Below are 24,700 nucleotides of genomic sequence, written 5' to 3'. Positions count from 1 at the left end.
AGAGTGCATTTACTGCTACAAAAGTTAGAAGGTTCTGTGTGCGAAACTCCCTTTTTACATGGTCATCACAATAGATGCGTGAGAGGAACTGGAAGTCACTTAGAAAATAAGCAAGAAGGGAAGGAAAAATGAAGGGATTTAGGTTGCAGAAATAAAATTTTAAAATATTTTGCTCTAGAGCTTGAAATATACTGCAAAAATAATTTGCTCTGTAGATTATTTTATACAGACATGGCAGATACTGTTACAGTATCTGAAATTTTTATGTCATATGCCTAAAGAAGTTTGAAATAAAATATCCACATCCGTTGTCCGAGTATTTCTCTAGAGAATTTTGATGCTTTCTTCTGCAACTGCAGAGGAAGTGTTAATTTTTATTGCGTGTGGAAGAGGATTCCAGCCACATGCTTTTCCTGCTGCTTCCCCCTTCCCCCCACCCCATCACCAAGCATTCTGGTAGAATTAATTCTTTTCCTTCATAAACAAATACTTGAAATTTGTTAGGATTTGGGTTTTGTTTGTCAGCAAAAACTCTGTTTTTGACATCTAGCTCAAATTAGTCTGTAACTTCAGTCAAGCTAATTTTGTACATTCAGCGTGTAGAATTTTGCTTCTTGTAGATTGACCTGGAATTAGAGATGGTGACCACTGTAGCAGGCATTGGGATACAAGGTATTGATAAGGAAGGTGGAGCAAAAGGAGAAGAACAGCCTATCAGCTCTCCGTGGGATGTGGTCTTCGGAAATTCAGGTATTGTATCAGTTGAGCTTCTACCATCTCTTATTTACAAATGCATGACTGTTTGCTAAATGTTCTTCTGTTTTGGTAATAATTGAGGTATGAAAAAGTAAAGATTTACTTTACAACTGAGTCTAAAAACCAGTGGTTTCATTTGAAAGTAAATACTGCATTTCTGCTTTGGATCCTGAAAAAACGTCAACTGTTCCTTGATGGAAGCAAAGTTCTTTTGTAGCAAGTTATATAGTTACTGAGTCCAAATACAGAAGGAAATTGTCATTGCTTTTGTTAGGCCAGTGCTTTATGCCAGGATCACTTAAGAAACAGCTATGTTTTACAGGAAGTGAGTATTGTCTAGCAGTTCCTTTCCTTAACTATACAGACATGTCTGACTACTTGTAAATATTTGAGTTTAGGAAGTAAAAATAATTTTAGTTGGGAACCTCTATTTATTCCTGTTTAGGTGACATAAAATCATTAGACTCAAGATCATGATTGACTCTATCAGATATACCTCAGAGAAAACCTTGCAAGCATCAAAGGGTAAAAACTAAATATTTGCATAATAGGATGCAAGAATCAGCTTGTGAGGATTTGAGTAGCTTTCTTTCCTGATTTGCTTAACACACACCTGAGCTTGACATTGCGTAACTGCCATGTTTTCAACTGTTATTAACTGTGAGTTGATACTTTATTTTCTCATGTTTCCATTTCAATATAGTTTAGAAGGTGAAGATGCCAGTTTCTTAACAGTGACAGAACAATGCTTTAGTGCGGCATAGACCCCTTACGTCAGTATTTCAGGCATAAAAATTGACTTCCAGTATTGGGATTTCTTGAATCTGCAGGTGAACGGGGTGGGGAAGTAGCATGATGTAAGTCTAGTATCTTTAAATTGGAGGAGCTTTGCAAGATCAGTAAATTGGAGCATTTTACTGACCTGGAAGCATTTGTTATAATCTTGGATCAGTTACGAGGGAGGACAACATACTCAAATTAAGTTTAAGGGAACATGAAGCTAGTTCATAATGCTGATTGTATAGAAGTCTTCTGGTAGAAATGCATTGTCAGTATAGACAGTGTACCACCAGCAGCCTTCGCTACTTAAGTAAGCAACTGGCATCAATTTTTAGATTTAACAATTTTAGTAACATGTCTTCTACCAAAAAAAAAGGCACTTTTTTCAAAGGCTTTGTCAATGACTCCTACAACCTGTTTTAAGCATATGGCATCCTACTTGCAAGAGAAAGGGGAGTACCTGAAAGAGAATCTTACTGGGTGTGGGTGGCCATTAATGAAGGCATGAACTTTCCTGAATTTTATCCAATGATTTTCCTTTTGTGAACCGGTAGACTGTTGCGTGACTAGACGGTGTAGTTTTCAAGATACCTTGAACCAGCCAGCTGATCTCTGTGGGATGTTATTGCAGAGCTGTTTTGCAGTTCAGCAAAGGAGGAGGCTTCAGAAACCTAAGCTGATTAACAGAACTATTTGAAATATCCTATAATTTGACTTTTCATTTTTCATTATGCTTTCTTCTGTTTCTGCCAGTAGCTGAATATCCGTTGATACTTTTTATTTTTGAGAGCTCTGCTTGTTAAATGTTAATCAATACCGTTATCAACATGAACATAGTAATCACTGAATTAGTCACCTGTAGAGGATTAGTCATCGGCACTGTTCAACACTGACTGCTGAGTTTTTGTAAGCCTTTGCGTTGAAATCAGATCTTCTGAAATGCACTCTGTTTAGACTAGTATAGATTTTTTTCATAGTCAGTCAGTTGTCTGTTTAGATCTCTGCAAAATAGAACATAACCTGTCAGTTAAGAATAAATTAAATCAATTTAAATTCCTTCTTTAAGAGGGTAAAAGGCCAAATAGATATGAGGCTCTGCTTTCAGGTTTTTATTAAGATATTTTTATATGGTTTTGTGTGAGTAAAGTAAGCTAGGAAAAATGTAAATTACTGTAATATTTATATAAAACTCTTTAGAAAACTATAACCAGAGAGAGTTGTCAAAACAGAGGGTTATATTGAATAGAATGCTAACAAGAGTCTGTCCCAGAGCATGAGGAACCAGGACTGTGTCATGTAGTCTGCAGTGCATTTGTCTTGTGGCGTAGATACTGGCACGAGCTGCAGTGACTTAAAGAAGTTTGTTGCCAGACGTCAAAATAGTTTGTCAACACTGCAGCAGAGTTTGTCAGAGTTGTTACTGCAAATTGCTGGAGCCTGGTAGGATGTTCTGTTACTGTCTGGTATAGCATAGGATGCATTTGTTCCTCAGTAAATGCAGGGGAAGCAGTCTTGTAGGACATCTTCACTGTCCTGGGCAGAGACCCAGCCTTCTGTTGGTGAGTCTCAGTGTGCTGTCCGACAAGCAGATAACCTCTTGTCAGTATATTAAAACTGGTGTGCCAGTGTCTATTTATGTGTGTGGATGGGTGAAGTAATCAATGAGAGTTTCAAAAATTACATTTGTTGACATGCACACAGCAGTGCCCGTTTTTTACATATGCGTATACGTATCTGTACAAGTTGCAGGAGGTAATGTACACTTCAGCAACTTGGGGTCATTGTTACAAAATTTGTAAGCTTGACCTTTGTGTTAGCTGGCATGGCATATGGGACGTAACGTCATACTTTCCCTGTTTTCCTTAGTTCTATGTACCTTGAAGTGTGTACAAGAGGTGTTTTTTCTTTTCAGAAGATGGATTTATGGATTTTATACTTTTTAAACAAGTGATGCTTCAGTGAGTTTCCTTTCAGTGTCCAAAGCCATGCTATCCAGAACATGAAAGAAAATGAAAAAAGAAGTTTAAATGTTTAACCTCTTCAGTAGTGTCGTACTCTCTACTACACTAAATAGTATTGAACAGCTTATGCTCACATTTTTCAAAAGTCTTAAAAGGAAAGATTACTTCTTAAGAGAAAAAAAAATTTCAGTATTGTTTCTATTTCTTGAGATTACTCCTACTTGCAGTTTAGAGTATGTATTGGTCAATTAAAAGACTTAGTTGTTTGCATTTTAAAATTTTAATGTATAGTTTGTTGTGAAATGAAAAAAAAATGGAAAAAAAGTTTGTGAGGGCGCAGATAAGTTAATATTCAGAACAATTACTACTAAGTATCATGCTTTTAAGCATCCTCATAGTATTTCCGTGAGATAATAGGCTGTTGTTTCCTGATTTTATACAGATGCTGAAGTCTGAGGCAAAGAGGTTAAGTGGCTGTGAAATACCATTTAAAACAAAGTTGGCACAAATGTCTCTCTTTAAGGTAGGGGAGTTAATGGAGATAAAACACATGCTAAGATTCAGGCAGACAGTGTTCTTCCTTGTCATCTTTTTATTTCTTTATTGTGGCTACTGAGCTTGTGTTTTACCCTCAGCCTTCTATGTTCTTGAATGAACTCCATGGATTAAATTCTGGCTTTGTTGAAGTTGGTGCTGAAATTGCATTGACATAGATTGTGCAGGAAATACAGGGGGAGGGCCAGCAGCTTAAAACTACATTATTAAATTACTGTGTGCTTTTTTAGCTTTCTCTGTTGTCCCCTTCTATTTTTATTCAGTGGGTGTTGAAAGCAAGTGATACTTAAATGCACAGTTGATCTGAGCGTGAAATGTACTTGATAGCTGCATTCTTGCTGGAAGGAACAGGACAATGACCTGTGCTTGGTGACATAACTGTGTGTTTCACATTCCAAAATCTGGTCTTAAATTGCATGATTGCAATCTATTTATAGAAGCTCCCAAGTACAGTATTGACCATGCTTTCAGTAAACTAGTTGGAAATTTTTACGTCAATTTAGGTTTTACATAGATATTATTTAAATGAAAGTACAGTACCTTATCATACTGGTACAATTTTTATAGCCCTTAAAAGGCGAAAGTATGTAAGAGGTTTTTTTCTCTCCATGTTTCTGCTAGAGGGTTATTTAGTACCACTGCATTCCAGAGGAAACACACTTTTTTTTCCTGAATTGCTCATGGTGATTCTTCCCTAATTTTACAAACAAATAAAGCAATAATCACTTCAGCAGTAAGCAAGTAGAACCTTCTGGGTGAGCTCAGACCGTGTATGAACTGTTTATGTATGAACTGTCTGTATCTTGAAATTACGCTTGCTCCATGTCACTCTTCTTTTTCCTTCTAGTCTGGTCTCATTCTGGCATTGAGGCTCCAGACTTCACTGTCCTGTGAAAGGAATTTTCCTTGGTAATAGCTGAAAATAAAAGAACTGCTTTTGTGATCATCAGGGATCAATTAGGAATTGTTTTTGTGGACAACTCAAAATTTGAATTACTCTAAACCTATGTTGCATATGTAATATGACAGCGTGATGTAGCTATGTGGATTTACTTGGAATGCAAAAGGCTGCCTGATCTCCTTAGCAGTTTCCTTTGCAAAGTACAAACTCAGAGATACCCTGTTCAGCTTTGGGCTCCATCTGCCCTTGTAACAAGTCTCACAGAGACTGTGTCAGGCATGCTGGGGTCGGAATGAGACGCAGTTTTTAACTGTTCTCATTTGATGCTGAAAGTACTTCTGAATATGGAATGGGGGTGTTGTGGGTCAGGGGAGGCTGCGGTGTGGAAGCACCCTCAGGTGTATGTGTTTGCTGTGCTTAAATAGTGTTGAAAAACACACATAAACACATAACCAGACTTAGCTTTTTCTGTAGTTATAGTGATGTATCACAACACTAAATAATTTAAATTAGTTTGTTCTTGTTAACAAATGCTGTTACTTCTACTTTGTGGTTGTTTGGTTTTGTTGTTTTTCTTTTTTTCCCCCAAGTATTTACTGCCATTACAGTCAGAAGGCCTGAGTTAGAAAACTTGGGAAAGACAGAGAAAATACTTAATTATAGTCATCATTTTTAGCTCACTATTATCTCCCCTTGTATGACATCCCCTTGATATCTGTGTCCAAGGATTTCCCTTGATGAGAGGGCAGGTATGTTTACTAAGGAGGAAAATTCCAGAAGCATTTTGTTTCATAAAGGATTATGCTGTCTGCATGATGCAACACTATATGAAAGAGTGCCAGGTAGCACAGGAAGAAAAGGAAGTTAATTTTTACTCCTCTGAAAAGGATGATGTGTACTTGTTACAGTGCAGCCTTACGGTGCTAAGGCATTCCTTTGGGGCTTTGCTATCTCTGTCTCACTGAAGAGGAACAACGATTCTCTAGCTGTTATGTCAGTCAGATTTGGACTTCATTTGCTAAACTTCCCCTGACTATAGTGGAGGCGAGAGTTGAATTCATATGTGCACAAAGGCAGCGTAAACCAGAGGGCATGTTGTGTAGCCCCTTTTTGCCTCTTGTGTTTTTGCAGAGGATGAGTGTTTCAACAGACTTCTTCCTTGTTTGGTTTTTTTTTTTAAGATAAAATTAGTAGACGAGAAGAATATTTTCAAAATTCAGTCTATTTAGAAAATGGCAGTGGTGCCAGCCACAAAATATAACTTTGATTCCCAGGCTTTTAATTCCCAGACTGGAAGTAAGCATGCAGTTCCCAGACACGGAAGCTGGAAGTGTGGGTTGTCCTGGGAATGGAATCTCTTCAAACAGATATTGCTGTTGATTGGTACAAACTACAGTCTTTTCTGTGCGTTCAGATTGACTCAATGGTCAGCAGTAGTGCTGAGCTGTTTAAAGTTGTGTGTGTGTACAAACAGGACTCTGAATTCTTAAGACACAAATACATAGCAGAGGCAGATTTAGGAACTGAAGCATCGTGTAATAACTGAAGCGTTGTGTAATATGGAACACCAGCGCATTCAGAGCTCTAGTTGATTATTAGTGAATCTTTATAACACAAGTATATAACATTTGCAAGCCACGCTTTGCTTTGATACAGGCAGCGCTAAAGATAAGAAAGCACATACCCTAATAAGGAGAAACACACTGGATTTTTAAAACAGCTCGAGATAGGTTGGAATGCGGTGCTTAATTGAGTAAATGTAAAATAATTGCTTTATTCTTTTATGTTGTTTTATAAATTCTTTAAAAATAAATTCTTTCCATCCAAGGATGATAAGGAGTTATGATAGTGATGGCGTTACCGTAATTTTAGCATGCTGGTTCTCCCTGGCTCCCTTCTCCTGTGAAAACAGTGCAAGGATGACAACAGTGACATGTCCTTAAACTGTTCTATCCTGAAAGAAAAGGGGGTTTTGTCTTTTGTTTCAGAACATAAAGCATTAAACTCTGTAGCATCAGGACCATTGTGTGATAAAATACCTTAGCTGTGCAAGTGTAGCCATTGTTTTTACTTTTCTGGGTTTGTATACATTTTTTTAATTAAAGTTTTGACATATTTTCCACAATTCAGTGTGCTTGTGCTGTTTCCACACTTGCATCCATTCTCTTTGTTCTAATTGCCATCCAATAGAAAATAAAGATCACATTAAAATTTGACAGTTATGATGCTCTTACTTATTTTTCTTGTCTTGTTCTGTAGTTAAAGAAGGGATCTTCTTTATTGATCTTACATATTGATCAATCTTTTTGATCTTACATATTCAGTAAAATTCAAAATGATTATTGATACTTTTTCCCCATGTCTCATATTTGATAAGCGTTTCAGTGTGCAGAATTAGGGTAAGATACCTCTTCAATTTTTCAGCATATAACTGTCACAAGGAGTTTTCAGTGGGTGGAATTGGAAAACTGGATAGATGAATGGAACAGATTTTGCTAAAGTGCTTGGTTCAAATCTTACTCCTTCACTTCATTGGTGCATGAAGTGAATATTAAATAATTATCAAAGCACTTTTTGAGATCCCTCAGAATGAACTACATAGCATAGCAAGTCAAAAAGCTCACTTTCTGAATTGGCCAGTGATTTTAGCATTATTCGTGCTGGGGTGTTCAGAATAATAGCATCTGAGAAGTCCAGGGCATGCATCATGGAAACGTAAAATCCTGAAGTTGACCGTGTATTGCATAGGAAGTAGTGAAATGATTTCATAGGCCTTTTCTCAATTTAAATCTCTTGGAAACGAGCTCTAATCAAAGGTGATTCCCTAGGGGGGATGTTTTTTTCTTTACTGGGGTGTTTTTGGCATTGCCAGTGCTTTCATAACATCTCTAATGACTCATAAAATGTGTGTTTTCCAACTCATTTTGCAATCCTTTCTGCTCAACAAAAATCTTCTAGGTGCTTTGGAAGTTTGACTTCTATTCTTGGAGCTCTGGTTTGCGTAAGGACATGGAGCAATGTGGAGGTGCAGGATAGTCAGCAGAGTTCCTTTGATCACAGTCTTGGAAACATTTATCTTGATCCAAGAAACAGGAAAGGCTGAAGATAAACTGCATTAAAATCATACCCGTACTGCTCTGAAGAAGGCTCGCAGTATGAGGAAATTGATTCTGGAGACAGAAGGATGCTTTTTTTTTCCACTCTTGCAGTGTGTGATGCAGGAGAGGTTTAGGATTAGAAGAAAAACAGCAGGATCTCAGTTGGGGGAATGGTGGTAATTTCATTTTAGGAAGATTGATTTGGACTAACTTCTCAGGTTTAAAATGCTTGCAAGCATTTTACATATAATTGTTGTTATTTTGAAACTCCAAAATATGTGCATGTGTGGGGAGGTATCCATTAGATTATTTGCAGTGACAGCTATGAGATGCATAATGTTTTATAAGTTCATGTGAATAAAACATTTCTGTGAGAAATTTGAAGGTGTTTTTCCATTGAGTGGCTAATAGATATTCCAATACCTGATACATTCATTCAGAAAAACAATTTAATGTTGTCTCTGACCAAATGTGACCATTGTATACAGTGTGCATAGACTAGTACGATGTTAGAAAGATAACTTGCTGTTCCTTAGGATTTTCAGAAAAGGCTAAGATAAGTAAATTTCTTTTGGTTTTGGCTTGCTGTTTGGGTGTTTTTAATGGTCTTTCACAACTTGTGTTCATGCATTCTTTCTTCTGTTGTAATGTGATGTGTTTAAAGCTATAGAGTACTTATACCTTCTTTACTTTCCATTTGTATAATTTTATTTGTGAAGTATTATCTGGGCAAGCTTTGTGTAATTTATAGGTTTGAATCGGTGAATACTAGTTTTATACTTTGAGTTGGAAAAATTAGATGCTTGACACATACTTGAGCACTTCTTGATCAGAAGGTCACTGTTCTGCAGATCTGCATCTTGCATTTGTGATACCACATGTGCATGTGCGTAGGGAAAACAACTTGGAAACTGGGGGACATTAGTCATTGTCCACGACTCCTCTAAAGTTTGAATGAACAGCAGTTGTTGCTTTCCAGTGCGTAATCTACATGACATGCAAGCATCAGGTACCCTTATCTCAGAAACATTATGTACTCTGTATATAATGTGCAATGGTAGTTCCATGATTATTTCTCTGAAAACCTGTAAACAGCTGCCAGTAGTTTTTTGGAATATCTAATTTTGTCACTAATGTAGTAAAAAAAAGACTAAAACGACAAAACCACATGTCCAACACCCCCCAAAACCATGCTTACCAAAGATATATGTGTATTTGTTGGCCAATACGAATCCAAAAATAGCAGGGGAAACATGGACCCAATAGCAGAACGTTGCAAAGAGCAAATCCCTTTTGAAGTTTTGCCTTTATCTGGTAGGGATATTAAACACACAATTTTTATATCCTTGGGAAGAGAGCAGAAGAAAAATAGCAGACTTTTTGGTAGAGGAAAGACGTTCTCTCTCGGTCCTTCTCTTGCTCTGTTTTTTGGTTGGGTTTGTTTTTTTTCTTTCCCATGGCAAAAAGTGAGCTGGAGTAGGGGCAACAGCGGGGTTGGTTTGCCTGTTTCTTTGTTTTATAAAACATTCCCAAAGTGGTTTTTTCCATCTGTTTTTATACATGCATTTTTAAAAGTTTCAGGGACCCAGGAAGGCGATGTTTTATGGATAGCAATGGCAGGCACTCATCAGGTCTGGGCACTGATGCTGGAAGGTGGAAAACTACCCAAGGGAAGGTAAGCAACCGTAATACGAGATACGTGAATTTGCTGTTTGTCTTTCAGCTTTCAAACCCCGAAGGGAGAGATAATCAAATTAAACTAAAAATAATTTTTCTCAACTGTACTTAGCTTGAAACTTGCTGCTTCTGTTCAGACTTAAAAGGCACGTGTCCTTTAAAGTCTGCCTGCTTTTTCCCACATGTTAGATGAAATGAAAGATGCTACTTTTGCTATAAAACTATAACTTGGGAAGGCACATTCATGTAGTTGAACATTACTTTGCATTACATTTGCTGAATTGTCTGGTGATACTAAGGTGAAATAAAAGTTAGCACAAAGGTATTGAATAGTTCCTTGTGCTGCAATACAGTGGGTTTTATAACTCACAAGTGCTCATCCTGTAGCTTCTGTTTATGCATAATGACTGAAGTGTTTCAAAATACTGAAGTATTCACAGACACACACACACACATATATTTCAAACTTGTTCTTGAACTTGGGTGCTGTTTTCCTTTAGTGATTTAAAGAAAGGAGTCTGCCTTCGGTTCGCTGGGAGCGGAAACGAAGAGAACAGAAACAACGCGTACCCGCATAAGGCAGGCTTTGCGCAGCCTTCGGGTCTCTCTCTGGCTTCCGAGGAACCATGGAACTGCCTTTTTGTAGCGGATAGCGAGAGCAGCACGGTGCGAACCATCTCTCTGAGAGACGGAGCAGTGAAGCACCTTGTAGGAGGAGAGAGAGATCCATTGGTAATCACTTCAAACTTCCCCACACTGCCCTACTAATATTCCTCAAGCCTGACCTGGAGGAACCACTTTTGGGGTGAGAGGGTAAATCAGTTTCCGTGGCCATCAATTTCTTAACTTCACTGCTTGGAATGCAAATGTGTGCCGGTTGTGACGCTCAGGTCGTAGTGCAGATTGTTGCTCCTCAGATAACGAAGTACTTGCTTATTTTTAAAGTAGCCAACTTAATTCAGCGTTGTGTGGTCATTTAAGCCAGCTGGATTCATAGTGACAACTTAAATGTGAGAGTTTCCATTTCCATGGTTAGCATCCACACTTCCCAGTTTTCAGTGTCCTTGTTTTGAAGTTGCCTTGATTTTTTTTTTTTTTTAATTTTGTTTTTAAGTCATTGAATTTCCATTTTATTACAACCATTTCAATTCACATCAACATTGGAGAATCAAATGTATTAATTTAATAAAATACTTTTTCAGAATTTGTTTGCCTTTGGTGATGTGGATGGAGCGGGCATAAATGCAAAACTGCAGCATCCCTTAGGAGTAACATGGGACAAGAAAAGAAAACTGCTCTATGTGGCAGATTCCTATAATCATAAGGTAAGCAGATAGTAGCTTTTTATATACAGGCTTTGCAGTTTTTACTGCTACAAAGGATTATTTTGGGAACATACAAAGATTGTGCTTGGTTCAGTTAAGCTGAGGAAACAAATGATACAAGTTCCTTTGTGGGTTCTTTTTCTTCCCTTCCTTCCCTTATAGGTCCTTCTCTTTACCATTGTTTTGCTCTCGCATGGTGTTGTGTTGATACGGTGGTTCCTTGGGAAGGTGAATTTCAAGTGCCGAGTTACAGTTTGGACTAAAGACCCTTTCCTTCTATCTTCCCAAACATGCTGAATAGAGCAAAAGTGCTTAGTCAGGAATACTGCAGGACAGATAAAACTGGGAGAACGAGAGGACTTGCTTTTCCCTTAAAAAAGCCACCCAAGTTTTGAGAAGTGTTATGGGTTTACTCCATGGAACTCTGGGATAAGAGGTTGTTCTATGTGATTGTTCTTACATGATGTTGTATAAGCTTTCATGTCTAGAAGGTTGTTAACTGCGCATTGATTAAATACATTAAAAGTAATTTGTTTTATTTTGAACTAAATGCTTGTTGGAATTTATGTGGCAAGTGAAATTTTGTTTCAGGTATTGTGTAAAACATTGTAAACTTTTTTGCTATCACTTCAAGAAAAAAAAAATCATCTATTTTTACAAAAAAAAAAGGATACAGAGGTTAGCCTGCCTGTTTTGTTATGCTCTTACTGTTTTGCAAATGTTTCCAGAAGGGCAACAAACATTAGAAAAACAAGCCATTCAGCATGCTTTTATACCAGAGGGGTAGGTGCCTTCAAAATTATGAAAGGGAATGCTGCATGAAGACCAAAGGAAGAAGTAAAGTCCATCAGGGAATGGGGGAGAGGGTGGAAGATGGGATATGTCATTTGGTAAAGTATGATAACTTAGCCTCTAGGGCGCACACTTGGTAGCCAAAGTACTCAAAGTTAGTGCTGGCTTCTGAAAATGTGGGGCATAAGATAATGCAGAACTTCTGAATCCTGGTGGAGTTTTTTTCAGAGAAGTTTTTTTGTGTCTTTGTTTATCTTAGATTAAGGTTGTAGATCCCAAGATGAAGAACTGTGCTACCCTGGCAGGCACAGGAGAAGCAAGCAATGTTATTGGGTCCAGCTTTACAGAGTCAACTTTTAATGAACCAGGAGGTTTGTGCGTGGAAGAAAATGGCCACTTGATGTATGTTGCAGATACAAATAATCATCAGATTAAAGTGCTGGATTTGGAAACAAAAATTCTTTCCATGGCAAGTAATACTTATTAAACAGGCTGATAGTGATGGGGTTTTTTTGATATAAATTACTATTACAGACTTTGGCAAATGGTATAAAAATCATATAGCTAAAAATCGTATAGCTAATAAACTTTTTGGGTACAGTAGCTTTATTCACAGAATGATTTGTGATGATCTGGCAAATGAACATTGCCTGTTAGCGCAGTTGCTGAAAGCCTTAGTCTTTGGAGAGGCAGCTTTTCCATGAAAACAGAAAATGGTGATCCTCTAGAAAAGAATGATGCAGAAACATGAGTTATTAAAAAATGCAGCCCGGTTTTTCAGTATGGAAAGCGTTTCATAAGCACTTTGTAACAAGTGACAGTTGAAATCAGTTACCAAGTCCTGTAATTAAGCTGTAAGAGGTGATTTTGGGAGGTCACTGACTTAAAGCAGGATACATAGCGGGCTTCCAAGTTGTCCAATCAAAACCACTGTCATAATGGAGCCCTGCTGTATTTGCTTATAAACTGGAATGCAAAACAAATTTGTGCTCCTGTCCATCTTACGATGGCACCGTGTCTTCATGTTTTCGTATATATATATACACACACACACACACATATGAATATGACATGATGATCCAACTGTCGTCTTGTATGTTTCTTGCATTTAATAGTACACGATCTTACTGTGTGTTTAAATTTTTGTATCATATAACATGTTGGTGGCTTTTCTGGGAAATTATCCTTTACTTTGTTATTGCATCAATCTGCATGGTTAAAATCTTGTGCTTTATTACTGAAGCATGCAGTTTACCACCAGATTAGAAGAAAATACCTATAAGTTTTATTTGAAAATACAATGCAGCTGTTAAAATTTTGAATTAAAGGATACTCTAAAGTAGTTGTGGATTTTATGGTTTTCATAGTAAATAATATTTTTATTTGGATTAATCAGTTTTATCATTTTAAAAACATGGTTTTGTCTTTCCCTTTTTCTTTGTCGTTGTAGTATTGTTGCACCCTGTCAGAAAGTTTTGGTCTAATAGCCATATTATCACGTGTTAGTTTTCCTAGTCCGTGTAAGCTTTGAAACTGATTGTATTATGAAAGCCTGTTTGCTTTCAGTAGAAATAAAAATAAATAATTTGTTTGATTTCTGCTGATAGTTGCCTATCCTGAATCCAGAAGCATGCGATGTTCCAGATAACCTGCCTGAGCAAAAGGATAAATTAACAAACCTTCCAAAACTGCCTAAATCTGCACCAAATGTTCAACTTCCCTCACTGACTGTAGCTCCTGGCCAGACAATTGAGTTTTTATTAAAGTTGACTCTTCCTCCAGATTCAAAACTGAATGAAGAAGCACCCAATTCCTGGTTTATCACAGCAGAAGGTAAATCATCTCTGTTATTTTATCCGTTGAACAGGAGTAGGTGAGATGCAAAGTGGGTTATATCATGACGTCCCTGCAGTACAAGGGATCTCAGCCTGGTGAATCAAAATGTCCCTCCCCATCCTGTGTTCCCATCTGACCTTGTGATGCAACACATGTTACTTAGAACTGATGCGTTTAACAGCTGGAGTGCGGAAATTAAAAACCAACAACTGATAGGCAGCTTTTTGCTGGGATTAATACATGCTGTGTTATTTTTTATTTTTCTTCTTAACTTTCTTGGAACAAGCTGCCAGTGAGAGCTTGCAAAGGTACCGATCCCCCTTAGACACTTGCCCTCTCCACTCTTTCTCTATGAACAGCTTATCCCACAGCCCTACTGTCTGTTTCTGGGAGGAAGCTTACCATGAAGCTGAAGCATATTCCTGAAAGAGAAAACTTTTTTTTTTTTTCTTTTGTTTCTTCCAAAGAGTATTTGCGGTACATTTATACCTAACCACTTTGAACCTACTTTGTTATAATTCATATTTACATAAAAGCAGTCAAGAAGTACTGTACAGGCACTGCAACTTTTTATATGCCTCATGATTTAAAGTAGTTTCTCATCTCAGTTTGTGCTTTTGGAGTACAAGTAGGCTATTTCCAGGAGAGCTGGCCTACAGAATCTCCAAACATTGTTGAAGTAAAGATATATGTGATAGCTTCAAGGTTTTGTAAAATTGGAGAAGGTAGGCAACCTAAACTCAAGAAGTCATTTCAAGCTCATAAATTCTAGAGCCAACTTTTAGGTATTTTCTGAAAAACGCCAAAAGAGCACTTCATCCATCTCACACTACAGTACCGAGTACAATGCAGTGAGCTGGGTAAATTTATTGTGCAGTTCATTTTTCAATTCACATACTCTTTAAATAAATGTGAAACTAAAGTTCTGTTCTAACAGTCAGCCTGAACATTGCTGAATTGTAGCAGCCGACTTGTAAAACCAGCACTTCTGTTTGGGAATGCTCTCATTTACCTGCAGTTTAATGCGTCTATGCTGCCTGGATATCTTACCTGGGAGTATTAGACCTGATACAAATGTATAGCAGCCTGTTAATTTAAGGAATTTGGCTTACATAAGAATGCAGAATAAATTTAGATAATAAATAATAAATTTTATATATTTTAGAGATACATTTTAATTTACAGAATTAAAATTAGTTAACAGTATAAATTTTAGATTATAAATAATAAATCAGAATAAATTTTAATATCTTCTTAAGAGCATTCAGGACAACTTGCAGATCCATTGCATTTCAATCAGATGTACTGTATCTATACCTATAGTTCTGAAGCAAAGCTATGGATCTGTTCATCTTTAAATGAGTGCTAAAGAAGCACTTGTAAATTACTTTTCCTTTTTTTTGTCCATGACTAGGAAAAATCGGGAAGGACATATCCCCTAATGTTGCTTAGGGAAAGAAAGTCCATGTTGTCCTGTAGGTAAAATTAGTGTTTTCTGTAGGCTTAAGACATGGTGTTAAAGATCCTAATGATAAAACTTGTCCTTCTTTTACAGATAATACCTGGTTGCTTCAAGGACAGTGTCTGTCTGGAGAAATAAAGGATGTTTCCTGCAAAACTATTATTCCCTTTCAGTTACCCAAGAGCTGTCTGTCAGCTGAAGCTGTCCTGGCTATCAAAGCGTGCCTCTACTATTGCAGCAAAGGTAGCAGTGCCTGTATGATGAAAGGAATCTCATTCAGTCAGCCTTTACAGATAGCCACTACAAACCAAGGCAGCTTGACTCCAGTTGAACTGATACACACGTTTTTAACCAACTAACCCAAAGCCAGCTAATTTTATACTTTATTTACTGTCTACCATTTCTGTAGGAGAAAATACAAATAGATTAACTTTTTTCTGGTTTTCATTTTCCTGGAGCTTATGACAAAGCTAAGAAATAATATACTTGGTAAAATGAAGTAGAGTTCCCTGCAGCTTAACGTAAAAATTTATCATCACAACCTCTTTTCTTTTCATTACAGTAGCAGCAATAGTATTGTAATACTCTAGACTGTGTTGCCAATTGTGAATATATTGGATGTATGCCATTCTAAGCAATGACCAACAGTTTTTAGAGTGCTTTTGAAAGAGCTGGTATTACTTTGTGATGTTACTGTAAGAACTTCTTTGCACTGTACATGCTGTTAGAATAGCTAGATCATTTTGGACTAACAGTTACATGTTCCTTTTGTGACCTTATTAAATTTTAATAGAATGTCAAAACGAATAGTTTCTTTCTCCAGGGTGTAAAAGAAGCATCTTGCTTACTTTTCTGTAATGGCATTTATGACACATTTTGAAAATACATCTTAAAACTAGGTGCAGCTCTAACTTTATGCAAACTGAGTGTTTTGCTTAACTAGATATGACTGCCTTATATGAAGAGCATAGTTTCATGGAAAAATTTCTGTGAAAGGAAGTGTTCAAGTTCCTACAGAAGGATTTTGTGCTGATTTCTAACAAAGAATGTGCCTCTCTCTAATGTGTATATACCACAAAACCATGCTGGAGTTTTTCTGATAACGTACCAATTTACGTTTTATAGTAAGTGGTAGATAATGGTTGAATATCTAAACTGCAAAAATTAAATGTCAAGCATTTCGAGCAGTGTGAGTCACTTTCCTACTTTTATGATTTCTCTGTAAAGACTTGTTTAAAGGCTTCTGTCTTGCAAATACATAATATTAAGAAGAATATTATACTCTTGAAGTCTGATTCAGTCTTTTGAAGTTACTGTTAGTCCCCCGATTTGTAATAGTGGCCACTGAACCAGAGCTGTGTATTTAATAATGGATTATTTACATTCATGTTTAGAGGTTCTGAGCTTTTGCTAGAAAACTGGTAACCTAATCTTTGAGTAAGGTGCTTTAAAACTGCATTACAAAACTCTGCCTTCGGTGGTTAAGTGTCTTACAAATAAAATTCCTTCAGTTTGCCGTAGTAAGTAGCAGGAATACAGGAGGGGGTGCAGGTTTTTTACTTGAACTGGAAGAGTTTCCACAGTGCTTAAGTGGTAATTGGATTAGGCTCTGTGCTTTGGTCATGAGGATCGATTCTGAGAAGATGATTTTGTTTTAAGTTTGAAGATGGTGTTTTCACATATATTATAATGTACAGTAGTGAAAGAATTTTTACATAGTCTTTTTTAAAACAATCACCATTGTTCCTGACACCTGTCAGTAAATGTCCAGTATGGTTTGTTGTTGCTCTTTCTTGCTTAAAGGCCGACTGAAATGTTGGTCATGAACCCAAGAGGCTTTTGTTTTAAGGGAACCATATGGACTGGCGTGGTTTTTCCTTCCATTGAAATGCCAGTCTATCTGCGAGTTCTCTGTAGTACCAGAAATGGTTATTATCTCACCTGTCACCAAGGCAAGGGCTGAACTATTATTTTTCTCGTGTTTGTCTTCTAAGCAACTTTTCTAATTCAGTGGTTTAGCTCCTTTGAGTAAGCGTCTCTATTCTCACATGCCATTTTGAAGGAGGAGAAAGCTTTGTTACTTTATTCACAGATTGCAAATGCTGTTGGAAGGATGAAGGTAAAGAAATTATTTTGGCGTTTATAATTTTTTTTTACACTTTTAGTACAACTCTTTCAGAAATTTTTGTTTATTTGTTTAAATTTGGATAGTAGCCAGGAAACCCTAGATCAGCTTCCAGCTAGCCCACAAATTTTTTGTTGCTTACTGAAAAAAGCGAGCATTAGTTTCAGAAGTTCAGAGTAATGACCCAAGCTGTTACAGTTATCTTGAACATATAAGTCATCAGATGGATTTTTCTCCGTCATTTTCAACTAGAATGACATTATATTAGTCTATTTCAATTGGATGAAGTCGTACAATTCTGCCTGTATTCCAGGATTCAAAAAAAAAAAAAGTCAACAAATCTGTTTTCTTATTAACACATTTTAATTAATGTGTTGCTGCAGGGGAAAGACTGTGTATTCCTGACTTTGTGTTATGTTTGAATATGGTATTGTAGATATGTTTTCTATCTAAATGTAAATATATAAATGTGTGTTTAAATATCATTTCCTTTTTTGTTTTCAAGTTTCAACTTGTAGTCACTGTATGTAGCCACCCTCAGAACCACTATAGGCTTATTGGGAAAATGTGATAGCAGGTAGTAGGAAAACTGTTGCATAAACATCAAGCTGAAGTCCAGGATCAAATTGTAAAGCATCTTCAAATATTTAGTTGTAGCCAAATTTTAAATTACATTTCAAGGAAAACAGTTTCAGCTTTGCTAATGGAGAGCAGGAATATATCTGTTTGAACAACATTTTTTCTTCATCTTTTCTTTTAAGTCCATGTCTTGCAGCAGATGACTGAATAAACTAGGGGAGTGGGGGGTGGTATACTATATCCATGCTACTATTACCCTTTCTACAAAGCCTCAGGGCATTCCTTGCTACTGCACTGTGATGGCTTTTTGCTAAAGGAGAGGGAGAAGGTGTGATGCCATCCCAAAAGGACACACAGCCCACTGTTTACAAAGAAAAGCCATACAAAACCATATCCCAAGATACCTTCCACCCGCATCCAGTAAGTCCTCAAACCTTTTAGGCAATAACCCCTTCAGCCTGCAAGGGAGGGCTGCTTTTCCTCACTCATCTTAGTGGGCTTCACATAGGGACACTGCTCTGATCATTCTCCTTCACCATCTTGGGAACCGCTGATTCCCAATGTGCTCCAGTTCTCGCTGATGCGGTTACTGGGGTTCTGCTCCTCGCTCAATCTGCGTGTTCACTGTTGGCCTTTATTCGTATAGCCTAATGCTATGTTTTGTTTGTCTGAGGAATAGCATACACATTGCTGGAGTCACTCCTTCTGTTTCACTTGTGGTGCACAGACATTTGTTCTATAATTAGGAAAACAGTTTTTAAAAGATTATGATGTTTAGGGGTGCTACTTCCATTGCTTCCTCCAGGGTTTACAAGATGCTCTTACAGTAAAGCAACAAGTGCCATAAATGTAACCAGACGGGCAAACAGAACGGCACGTACAGGCTACAGAAATCTATTTCAGTTAATTACCAGAAAGCGTCTTCACAGTATGAATCAGAAAAATAGAAAATGTTACTACTCTGTCTAAATACTGAAAAATCGGATAGATTGATGGCTGCTCTTTGTATGGTAATTTAGTTTATTAGTGTTTCGTGATATAAAAATTCTAAGCAGGTTGGTACGGCTCAGCACTCCCAGACTTGTACCTTACCGTAAAAGTGTGTAATTCAAGGCCTTTTCTACTGACTTCAATAGATTTTGCATCAGACCTTAATAAAGTAATAAATTACTATAGCAAATCTCTAAAGAATTATTTGTCATGGTTGTATTGTATAATGGGAACAAGTTCAGTGGCATTTGGAGTTTTTAGTTGCAGTGTTTGCTTTTCTGGAACAGCTTTTGGTTTTGAATGAATATATTAGTAGTTCCGTGAGATGTTTTTAGAAATCTATTTAATTACAGTACAATATTCTTCATTAGACTAGGAAAAAGATAATGTGGTTTTGAAGAGGGACCGTAATGTGTTTTAATAGCTTTCCCGTGTTATTTGAATTCAGCAGTATCTTTCTGGTTTGTTCCCTTCTCTTGAAGGAAAAGTAGGGATGCTGACTGTGTAAACCTATTGATGGGTGCGTATTTTATGCATACATTTTTAGTTGATTCCTTTTTGTGTTAGAATCTCACATGGCATTTGGGGCTTTTCTGCTGGATGCACTTCTTCATGGTTTGTATTTTGCCTTTCATGTCTGTCCTCTTGGAGAGCATTACGTTTGTATAATGCTGTGGTAATGTGAGGCAAAGCAAGTATAGACCAGATGAGTACTACGTGAGAAAGTAGTTTTATAACATCGTGTAAATGCCTTACCTGCTTAGCCTGAGAAAAGGTGCATATGGCTTCCAGTACTTTGTATATATTCTTAATGCACTACTTTATTCCAATGGGCAAATCTTGTAGCTCAAACAATGGGTAAAACTATTTTTTGTGAGATTGTCAAGAAAAACATGTTCCTTATCTCTTGCTAAGAGGAGGGGGGATGATCAGAATGAAGTGACTTTCCTTCTCATGCAGGGACGTGTCCTTCTGTTCCTTTAATTATTGACTATTTATTTTAGCAAAGAGATGTGGGGGTTTTATTCCTAACAAGGTTTTCTACATACAGGGAAGCTTTAAATGTCTGACTTTGTAGAGCTATGAGTGATATATCTGGTTTAAAATGGCTTAGAGTTTAGCAGACGATAGCAGAGATTCATGTACATTCTTAAGAGCTGTAATTTTCAAAACCCACTGTTATTCATTAAGACTTACCTCAAAAATATATTGCAGCTAAAATCCCATGGAAGTGTGTTCATAAACTTTGTGTTGCAACCCAAAAGTAAGTTTTCTTCCTTGTATAATATGCGTGAGATGCTGTGACACGTTACATATATGTGTCCTCCAGGCTGCAGTTGTGGTACCTGAGGCGAGTTTACCATGAACAGCAGCTTATCAACCACACCCCGGTAACTCTCCGTTCAATTCTGCCAGCTCAGCTGTTCTTATAATCAATTAAAATTACTGATTTATGTTAGCAAAGATGTGTTATTTAGAATTAGTCATTATACTTTTAATTGAAATTGGTTTGTCAGGGATTAGAGGAGCTTCTCTGTCCTAAGCAGGGAAGGTATAAGAATGGTGACGATTAGTTGGAGACAGTTGTTGAAAATGTGAGACCTGGTTATTTTTTAATTAAACCACCACATCTGCCTGTGTATTCTACAACGGATTATGAATTTAGAGAAGATATTTCCAATATTTTACATTCCATTATGTTCATATAACCCAATTTGACTACTATCTACTATCAGAAGGAGCTGTTCTATATTTCATAGGTTTTGCACTATCATATGTAAAATCACTTCTCTCGTTAAGGATTAGGATTCATTCCAGTTCAGGATTCGGCACACCTTTGGTTGAGTTTCCAAGTTTATCTTAGTTTCTTTGTCATAATATTATGGGGGATTTTGGTTAGGTTTTTGAGTCTCTTTTCCTCCTGTAGTTTCCCCAAGAATGAAATGCAGCCAGTTACTGTGGAGGGATCCAAGTAGGATAATTCCCTCCACCAGCTCCTGGCCCCTCCTGTGTTTTAGGGGTGGGGATGCAAAGAGCAAGTGCAGTAGGGCTGCCCCATACAAAGATAACGTTACCTGGCAGCTCACTCCAAAAGGCTGCTGATGAGGTGAGGGTTTCAGGGCGAGTTGCACCAGGACACTGCTTCTCAAAACGGATAGACCTACAGCATACTGGCTTTCTGGGCTTACCTGCTGCCTAGATCTACTTCTCTTTGCAGCCTATAAAATCTTGCTCTATAAATAAAGCAAGAATTTTGCACTTATTATTTCTGCAAAAATCTTCAGTTAATTGATTTGTTAGTACTCCTTATCTTAAGATAATCTGGTAATAATTACTGGAATCTAGGATCTATCTGGACCCTCCCCCACACTTCTAGGTAGCTTTAGAATTAGGTTGTGTCCTCAGGTCAACTTCATCAAGCTATACACTGATGCAGCTACCATCACAATTTTTACCGTTACCTCTGGCCCTGTCTAGTGAGGTCCCGAAGTTGCTTCTAAATCTCCCAGAGCATCCCATCAAACTTGAGTAGCCTATATAGGGATTTTGATGGCTCTTAGTTTCATGAAACCTTGATGCTATAAATTAAATACTTTGGCTACTAGGTGATTTGAAAGGTCCCCCAGTTTGCTATCTTGTTGCAGGTTGTGCTTAATTATTTTCAGAGGGTAACATGCTTTTGTCACAGCTGCAAAACTGGAAACCTTGCATCTAAGTTGGGGAGTGTTTGTGCAGCTATAATTACTTACTGCTTAGTGTACGTCTTTGCTGTTCAATTGCTTTCAAGGCTACCAGAGAAGTGTTTGACCAACTGCAAGCCCCAGGGCTAAGCAAAAAGATTGCAAGTATTTTTCAAGTCTTGCCTAGTTCCTTTGAAACATCACCAATTTTGAGCTAAAGAAATCCCCCTTGTAAAAATCTGTCCATAAGTCTACATTAATTTAATGCTCTATACTCAACATGCCTCAGAAGAGCGATATTCCACACTGTATATTTCCCCGTTTGACTAAGTATTTAGAAACACAACCCATCTGTCTGTTGTCAGACTTCATAGAAAGCAAGATAATGGTTCCCGATTTGATTTTACATTAATGTTTTTAAAAAAGAGGAGCTTGTTCTTCAAACTTTTGATTAAACTTAAATACTTGGTTTTGAACCATCCATTCAAGGAATCTGTCCTGAGAGTTGCCTGCATCAGATAACTGGCTTCCAGTTTTTAAAAATGTAGAATTGATATTAGAGGAACAGAATTGCTAAGTGTTTTATATTTTGAATATTTAACTTCGAAACTATCCAATTTCACTTTTAAAGGGGAATTAATGGAATTAGAACTTTCTGTTCTGTATACCATTAATCATTGTGTCATTAAAACCTGTGATGGATCTATGTGATTTTATAAAGAAGTTAATAAAGACAAATAAGGTAGTTGTAAAGCTGCTACTAGGTGAAATCCCAGTCCTCCAAGATTAGCAGCAAATATCTTTAGGGCCAGTAGTTCAGCCCAGTGTGACAGAAATTCTGCGTTTTCATTACATCATGATGGCTGAAGGAAAAAATCAGTGCCTTGCATAAAAATACTTGAAAGTATGTCTTTACAGGAATGCTGGAGTACTGATTGAAAGGAGGTATTTGACCTTCATGGTTCACAAGTTTCTTAATTGTACTAATTCTGAAACTCTGAAGAGTTTTCCTTCTCCTTCATGTTTTTGAATTAAGTTGAAATTAAGGTGCTTTTTCTTGAAGCGACTCTTCTTACAAAGTATTTTAAGACGTTGTTTTTCTCAATCCTGTGAACTTAACTTCCGAAACTGTTGTTCCCTCTTTTGTACAGTTCAGAACAAACTTGGCAGGGAGATTTCAAAATCCTGCTGCAATTGTGATATGAGTGAGATGGAAGGCAAAATATTCACTGCTCTAAAAGGGTGAGGGTGATGCTTCTTGGTATTTGAGGTGTTGAGCGTTGGTCTTTGGTTTGAGTTTCTTTTTTCCCTGTTCTATAGATCGGCGAAGATTCTTTCAATGGCAGAAGGTTGTGTGTAGAGGCAGCGAGGAAGGGTCAGGTTCTGTCACTGTGAAACCGCATAATTTCATTAGGTTACGGTGCTGGGATGTCTGAAAATCCCAGCAGAATAATACTGGTGAAGAAAGTCTCGTTTCGGCACTTAACACCTTAATAAATGTCTCCATATGGTTTAAGGGTAAAGATGGGTTTTTTTTTCTTCCTTGAGAACTTCAGTGTGGCTTTGTGGACGTTGGAATATTTTTGTCTGCTCTTTGAGATATTAAAGCTCTGTTTTTCCATTACATGTGATGCAAAGCCTTTCAAATATCTGAACATTTGAAAGATGTGTTTTATATTTGTTACTACAAAATATGTGAAGAATTAAAACTGTAGGCACTTAATCTACAGCTGATGTAGGTTGTGTAAATTCTTCACATACAGCATTGCCTAATAATGTTCTTAACAGTATTCATGGATTATGATCCTTTTTAAATAAAAGGTAAATGTCCTGTAATATTATGGGAACAAATAAATACACTGCAGAAGAAATGTCAGCCTCGGATATCAATTCAACAAATAAACAGTGATTAAAGAATGTACTCTTTCTCCTGTGAAGCCTCTTTCTCCTTGTAAAGCTTTTTCATGGAAAAATAAACATTAAAAAAATTATCTTTTCTTTCAAGGCTGGGTTTGTCTGTCAATCTTTACATCAGTGGAGATGTGGAAGTTATGAAATGTGTCTGACGTAGCAGGCTACAGCTTGATTTAAAATCCTTTAATTAACAAGTACTATTTGTTTCACACACTCTTTCCCACAAGGCTCTGCAGCCGTGGGTGTCAGCCAGCCACGCGGTGACCTGAGGGTTGGTAGAACACTGTGCAGTCGTGAGGACTCCCCAGTTCTAATGTTACACAGTGGTCTGGAAACCAGAGATCTGGTTTTACTCCGTTTCTGCACATAAGAGAGAGGAGAAATGGTGTTCTGCGTGACACAGACCGGTGGTGGCCTTCAGGTTATTGCAGAGACCCCAGAGCAAGCTTAGCTAGTGCGACAGATCTCGCTGCATTGAGCTCCACTTTGAAGCAGTGTTTGTTAGCCGTATTACTGTGGCTAAACTGCACCACGGTTTGCAGTGTGTGGGTGCCTCTTTGATAATTAAGAGTGTACCATATTTTAACAGTAACTTCTAAAAAAAAAAAAAAAAAAAATTGTTTTACTTGGATAACATTTTTGCAGCTTTTCCTAAGAACATACAGATACAGAGTACTAGTACAGGCTTCTTGTGTGCACCAATACAACTGAGGACCGATATCAACATAACTACAAAGTTAATCCCTCATTTATGCTGCTCACCATGTTTTTATTGATACAATGATTTATTGTTAGTGAAAGCATCGTATGCCAAAAATTCTGGCATATCTGCCATAGGTCAGCCCCAGCAATAGTAGTGTAGCTGTGTTGATTTCCCTCCCCCCCCACCTTGCTGAAGATTATTCCTCATGTTTATTCATCTATTCAAATATTTAAAACATTTATACTTACTACTTATACAACTCAGCTAACGTTCTTTGAATTCCTTCCAGATTAAATATATTCAGCTTAGCCCGATGCTGTAAGTCTGAATTTGACAAACACTCAAACAAATTTGTTTGAAATTTCTGTTTTGTTATAAAGAGCATCTAAAGCTTCTGCCAAGCCTAACTCCGCTAGTTTAGGCAGGGTCGTGCCATCTCTCAGCATCTTAGCGAGCATTTGCCTCGGATCGTAAAGCTGAAAGTTTACTTGCTCTCAGTCATCGTCTCTGGAATGACAGCTTCACCCCCAACTTTTATCTGAGTATTCCTAAAACAAGAAGCCTG

At 37.3% G+C, this 24,700-nt stretch overlaps 1 protein-coding gene across 1 annotated transcript in view; it reads left to right on the top strand.

Moving 5' to 3' along the window:
* NHLRC2 (NHL repeat containing 2) overlaps positions 1-16,417 on the top strand; it is a 29,145-nt gene extending 12,728 nt beyond the window's left edge. Inside the window, exons 5-11 of the mRNA XM_086466700.1 lie at positions 621-750; positions 9,627-9,726; positions 10,229-10,460; positions 10,931-11,053; positions 12,105-12,314; positions 13,453-13,678; positions 15,237-16,417. Of these exons, the coding sequence (XP_086322826.1) occupies positions 621-750; positions 9,627-9,726; positions 10,229-10,460; positions 10,931-11,053; positions 12,105-12,314; positions 13,453-13,678; positions 15,237-15,502 (1,287 nt within the window). The 3' untranslated portion in view covers positions 15,503-16,417. The remainder of the gene's footprint in view (positions 1-620; positions 751-9,626; positions 9,727-10,228; positions 10,461-10,930; positions 11,054-12,104; positions 12,315-13,452; positions 13,679-15,236) is intronic.
* The last annotated feature ends 8,283 nt before the right edge of the window (positions 16,418-24,700 follow it).

This window comes from Leptosomus discolor, chromosome 6 (genome assembly GCF_034619465.1).
Source record: "Leptosomus discolor isolate bLepDis1 chromosome 6, bLepDis1.hap2, whole genome shotgun sequence".
Classification (NCBI taxonomy): domain Eukaryota; kingdom Metazoa; phylum Chordata; class Aves; order Leptosomiformes; family Leptosomidae; genus Leptosomus; species Leptosomus discolor.
This window is presented reverse-complemented; position numbering and strand designations above follow the sequence as displayed.